Raw genomic sequence first — 6,000 nt, 5'->3', positions numbered from 1 at the left:
TTGAATGTAAAACACCAGCACAAGTGACCAAGAGCAGGATAATAAAGCTTTTACTGAACATCGTCTTGAATGTAAAACACCAGCACAAGTGACCAAGAGCAGGATAATAAAGCTTTTACTGTACATCGTCTTGAATGTAAAACATCAGCATTAATAATCAAGAGCAGGATAATAAAGCTTTTACTGTACATCGTCTTGAATGTAAAACACCAGCATTAGTGACAAAGAGCAGGATAATAAAGCTTTTACTGTACATCGTCTTGAATGTAAAACATCAGCATTAGTGACCAAGAGCAGGATAATAAAGCTTTTACTGTACATCGTCTTGAATGTAAAACACCAGCATTAGTGACAAAGAGCAGGATAATAAAGCTTTTACTGTACATCGTCTTGAATGTAAAACATCAGCACTGTTTTACATTCAAGACGATGTACAGTAAAAGCTTTATTATCCTGCTCTTGGTCACTTCAGCATTAGTGACATGGTTTCATACAGAAAAAAAACAACTTGATTTTCATCTCTACGAAAGGAAACTTAAAACAAAGTGTGAGGTACCAACACCCCTCCCATTCCCCTCCAAGCTGATAAAACCTGCAATAAAAATAGTAAGAGTACTAGTGAACAATCTCTCTATAAAAAAAGTGATAACTCAGTATCTGCTGTAATTTAAAAGTATATTTTCCAAAAATCCACTGTTTAAGTACAGTATTCAGTCTGATGAATTTTATAAAAAATATTCCAAAAACCTAAGTCTCTGTAAAAGGGTTAATGAAACATTAACGTTGTGTGAAAAACAAAAACAAAGGGTGTGAGTTAAATGTTTGTGTCTGAAATTTGATTAAAAAAAATATATATATATAAACTTTTGATTTCAAAAATAAAAAAATCCCAAAAAGCACAGAATAAACTTTATAAATTACAGCAGTTACTGTAGTGGACACTTCCCCCAGTTTTGTTTTTTTTAATCACATTAAAGTGTCATTAAACGAAGGGTCAATACCCACGGTTTCTAAAGCACCAGCGTCACGCCCAAAGGCGGGACTGATAAGCTCATCTCTGGCTTCTCACTGAGAAGAGGAAAGCAGGCCCATTCGAGTGCCTGCTGATAAGGCTGCAGACAAATGAAAACAAACAGTGAAAAACATGTATGATGTTTACAATCAAATTTAAAGAAATACAGAAAAGTATTGGAAATAGAACAAATAGTATAGAAATGTGCTGACAAAACTGAAAATATTGGCAGAAATATACATGTCATTATATCTATATGTTCTAAAATTAACCTCAATAAAACATTTTTTTTAAATATGCACATCAATTTCTTGTATTTAAATCCAAATGAAACACTAGAGTTACCATCATTTTTATTTTATGATAAACTATGAAATTTAATATTTCCTTCCATTAAAATAAAAATGATAAAAATCTTACCACAATAAAACAAGAGATCAGATAATGGATAACATTCAAAACTAAATTCTGAAAAATTAAATATTTTTTTACAAAGCAATTGTATATCAATATTTCATTCAATTAATTTCCAATTAACATGTATTCTTGACAAAAATTAAAAAAAAAAACTTTTTTTTGAAACAACCAATTTTTTTTTCTCTTAGTCTATATAAAAATTAATAAAATACAATAATTATGTTCAAATATCATGCTGTAAAAATCATTTTCTGTAAGAGTAAAAATATTTTACATAAACACCCATACTTCTATAAAAAAAATAATAAATATGATAGTTATGTACATTTACTTATTTATAAGAATACTTTTATGTTCTCAAACCCGTCTTGCACATAGATATAACTTTTATATTGATAAAAAGAAAAATAGCCCACATTTTTTTTATAATATAACGTCATTTCTTATTCAATTACCTGGCGAGTTAGTTAGTACGTTTATTATTGATCAACTGAGGCAAAATTACTTTTCAAAAGTTTATAAATACGTTAGGTGTACATTATTATTATAGTTTCTATCAATGTGTTGTTTTTAAACTTAAGCCTGCAACTTGGGTCAGAGTGAACATAGCCCGTAGCAAGCATTATCAAAGAAACAATTTATTCTTATGTGAACAGAATATAACATTATTTTTACCAAATAACCCAAAAGAACCTGTCAATGATAGAATACATTATAACAGTATATTAACCAGATATTTCGTCACACAGATGAAGACTTACTAAAACCACAAATTGTGTTACTGGAAACGGTGACATTATTTAACAGATGTTGTTGTTGTTGATACTGTGACATTATTTAACAGATGTTGTTGTTTCACAAGTTGTGTTACTTGATACTGTGACATTATTTAAAAAGATGATGTGTTACTGGAGACTGCAACATTATATAGCAGATATTAGCCACAACAAGCATGATAACACTTTACTGTTTTAATAAATAAAGATTTTATTTCTTTAACTTCTATTTAAGTTAGTAAATTATATGAAGCACATTTTGCATTAAAAAATTTAACAGAAAAGTCTTTTATAAGATCCTGTGCATGAAAAAAAAAAAAAAAAAAAAACCTACAAAGTTCCGAGAGTTAGAAATGCAGGCCAACATTCAAGAAACTAGAATTGAACATTAAAGGCTTTAGTAAAGCTGTTCTGAAATGCGAACTGCAAATGAAACTACAAAGGCAATTTGTATATTTAAAAATAAAAAAAAACTTTGCAAATTAGAGTGTTACGTGTTATCATGCTTGTGTGACATAAGCTTATGCAATTACATTTATTGCACAGCATTTAGAAAGAGGGATTTGTTGAGTCTTGTGTAAGAGTCTAACATAATATTGCAATATTAATACTTTCACATCCTAGTAGTATCAACAAAAACTGATATCCTCCCCCTACACACACACATACAGATAAACATACAAGAAAAAGTAACTCAACATATTCGGAATTAAATTTTCTCCCTTTTAAACTATTTTGAAGCAGATTTTACGATCTAGTAAGACATATACATTTACTTATCATGCAACAGAGTGATAAGTAACATATTTTATGTGTCTATGCACGTGATGGAGGCAGGTGTTACTGTGTACTACTGTTAAGAACCACTAATTTGATTACCACAAAATGCCTTCATTTTGAACAAAAATGTTTTTACCGAATACGAATCTTGTGACCTTTAAACTAAACAGCTGTCTATATGTGTATGGATGGTTACTGGAAAGAAAAAAAGCTTAATGGGTTTTCTAACGTTAACTGCTACATGTTTACATAATGATTACACTTAATGATGGTTTACACACACACCAACAACATTATGTAAGTTTCATCTACATATTCTATCATTCCTATTTCCTTTTAGTGCTTGTTCTTAACATATAAATCTTGAATGTATTTAACAGTTATATTTTCTCCAATAGCATGTTTTCCCGACTCAAAATATTTTAACATTTCGATGATTTTAATTACCGACATATTTCCCAAACACAAGTTTAGTGAGCAATTATTAAGAGCAAGCAAACTGCCAGTATTCAACATGAAGTAAGAAATATAAGATAGTTGTATATACAATAGTAATTTCTATTTTATTACCAGTAACAGCTTTTACAATGAGGAAACAGATACGATGTTTCGATTACTGGTGCAATTGTTCTCAAGTACGCACAAGTTTTAATGGTAGATACTAAATTTAAATATTAAAACCTTCTTTACCATTAAAACCTGTGTACTTGAGAATGATCACATCATTGACCAAAACATCATACCTAAAAATAATCTTTATTGTAAAATCTGAAACCTGTAATAAAAAAAAAATGCTTACACTTAGTAAGTAAACAGAAAACAAATCTATTAATAGTACTTATTTGTAGCTACTAGCTAATAACAATGTTAATAAGGACCATTAAAAGGTTTTTTCTTGTTTTATGTGCGAGTCTGAATTCACTAATTCAACAGGGTATTTTTTCTCGGCACTTACAACAATTCGCTCACCTCGGGTTATTAAATTAAATACTTTTACATTAACCACTCTATCCAAGATTTCTATTGCTATTCCTCACAAAAACAAGTGCATTTAAATGGATTTTAAGCTGTGAATTTCTTTCAATGAGGTTAGTCAGTTCTAGTATTTATAAAGCAGGTTAGTAGACGTAACCTTCCACATCTGCTCTAATTGTTCATTACAGACCTAATAATACTAAAAGTTCAATAAAAAAAAGGCTAAATGTTAACTAACCTAAGAACATATGCATCAATTTGTTCATTTTTCTTGAAGCTAATTATTTCACACTTCACTAACTTCAACAATGACTCCAGTGCAGCCCTGAGAAAAAACAAAAAACCTCAACATATATAAGTTATGGATTCAATACTCAATATGTTCAGAATTTAACATAATACAATACAAAGCTAGTAAGATGTATTCAGACATCCAACTGACTACAACACATTCAATAACAATATATTCAAACTCTAAACTGTATACTGATATCCTCATATCATATCAGCTAGAGCTCATATGCAATAAATGTTATTTATAATAATGATATAATGCAAGTTTAATCCACCTGAAAAAAACCAACATACTCTTAATCAATATGTAAATGTTTCTTTGACATAATAAATAATACTGATTATGATTTGTTTACTCTTTACACAGTATTTCAGTTTTTTAACAAATCAGAATAACAGAATTATATTTACAATGATTTGAAAAGTTTTTTCGTTAATAATTAATTTATACAATTCATTCAAGATCATTTTGAAAGTATTTTTACCTACCTGAAAATTACCAAATCTTGAAATTAACACTCACAGAACCTGTTTTGTACTGTTCTTTTAAACATGCACATAAAAATAGCATTTGTTTCTTTCAGTTTCACTAGACAACTTCCAACACATAACGTCCAAACAGTAACAAATCATCACACTCTTATGAGTTCGAGAGTATACCCTATAATCAACAGTGCATTGTAAAAGTACATCTGTTCTGCTACTAGTACTAATAGTATTACTATACTAGTTGCATCAGTAATACAAATAAACAGCAATATTATACTTTTATCACATTACTCGGGGTTACTTATCAGTAAACAAAAACCAAACATTCTCCTTCACATAAAATGATTTGACAATTACTTTTTATAATACTACTAGGTAATATAATTAAATCGATTAAACTTTAGTCAGTCACACTCGCAGCCTTATATTTCATACACATTTTTCAAATTTTATTACGATTAATTCATCTAAAACTAAAATTTTCTTTTCATCATTCAAATACTAAACCACACTAGTTTTATTTACTGGATAACAAACACTGTGTTCAAAATTATAATGCGAATAATATTCTTCACAAAAATTTACTCTTGTCTTTTAAATTGTACGTGTAAGCCTACCTTGGAATTTTCCGCACATCGCAATCTTCCATGTCGCCATCACTGCAGCTAAACCACATTTCTAACAGTTTTTCAGTTCCTTCAAAGAAACCACAATAGTTGTCCTCCACATTCATTTTCAAAACTTTTTCAGTTCAAAGTAATGAAACTATATTACTGACAAAAACAAAATCTCAAAAATTACGAAGTCTTCCGTACAGTAATAGTTACAATCATAAACCGAATTGCTTAGGGCTCAAAAGTCTTGACGATTTTATCGATCGAAATGCACACGTAAGTCATGCAGACAAGCACGTGATATTTTTAGAGCCCGGTTCCAACTCCCTGAAGAAATTTATTATCAGTGCCAAAGTGAGACAGGTTCATCGTGATTGGGTAAATTAAAATATGTATTTTATTAAATCAAACGAAACTATATTTTAGAAAGAAACAAAAATTAAAATTCCAAATATTTTCTTAAAATCACATTTTAGCTTTTCTATAATATTATTATATTACAGTAGTCTGATAATTGCAGTAGTTGTGAGAAATCTGATTTTTCCTTTACTTATTCAATCAAATAACACAACTTACTTTGATCCACAATGTAGAGGTGGCGTAGTAATAATTCAGAATTGTTTGTTTGTTTAAAATTAAACAC

The 6,000-nt window shown here is 29.2% G+C and overlaps 1 protein-coding gene across 1 annotated transcript in view; it reads right to left on the bottom strand.

Moving 5' to 3' along the window:
• The window catches only part of LOC106474774 (S-adenosylmethionine decarboxylase proenzyme-like), a 20,518-nt gene extending 14,878 nt beyond the window's left edge, over positions 1–5,640 (bottom strand). The window contains exons 1-2 of the mRNA XM_013935464.2: positions 5,361–5,640; positions 4,199–4,285 (exon numbers count right to left, since the gene is read on the bottom strand). Coding sequence (XP_013790918.1) covers positions 4,199–4,285; positions 5,361–5,476 — 203 coding nt within the window. The 5' untranslated portion in view covers positions 5,477–5,640. The remainder of the gene's footprint in view (positions 1–4,198; positions 4,286–5,360) is intronic.
• Positions 5,641–6,000: the final 360 nt, after the last annotated feature.

This window comes from Limulus polyphemus, unplaced genomic scaffold (assembly GCF_000517525.1).
Source record: "Limulus polyphemus unplaced genomic scaffold, Limulus_polyphemus-2.1.2 Scaffold7670, whole genome shotgun sequence".
NCBI lineage: Eukaryota > Metazoa > Arthropoda > Merostomata > Xiphosura > Limulidae > Limulus > Limulus polyphemus.
The sequence above is the reverse complement of the archived record's forward strand: the minus strand, read 5'-3'. Positions and strand labels throughout refer to the sequence as shown.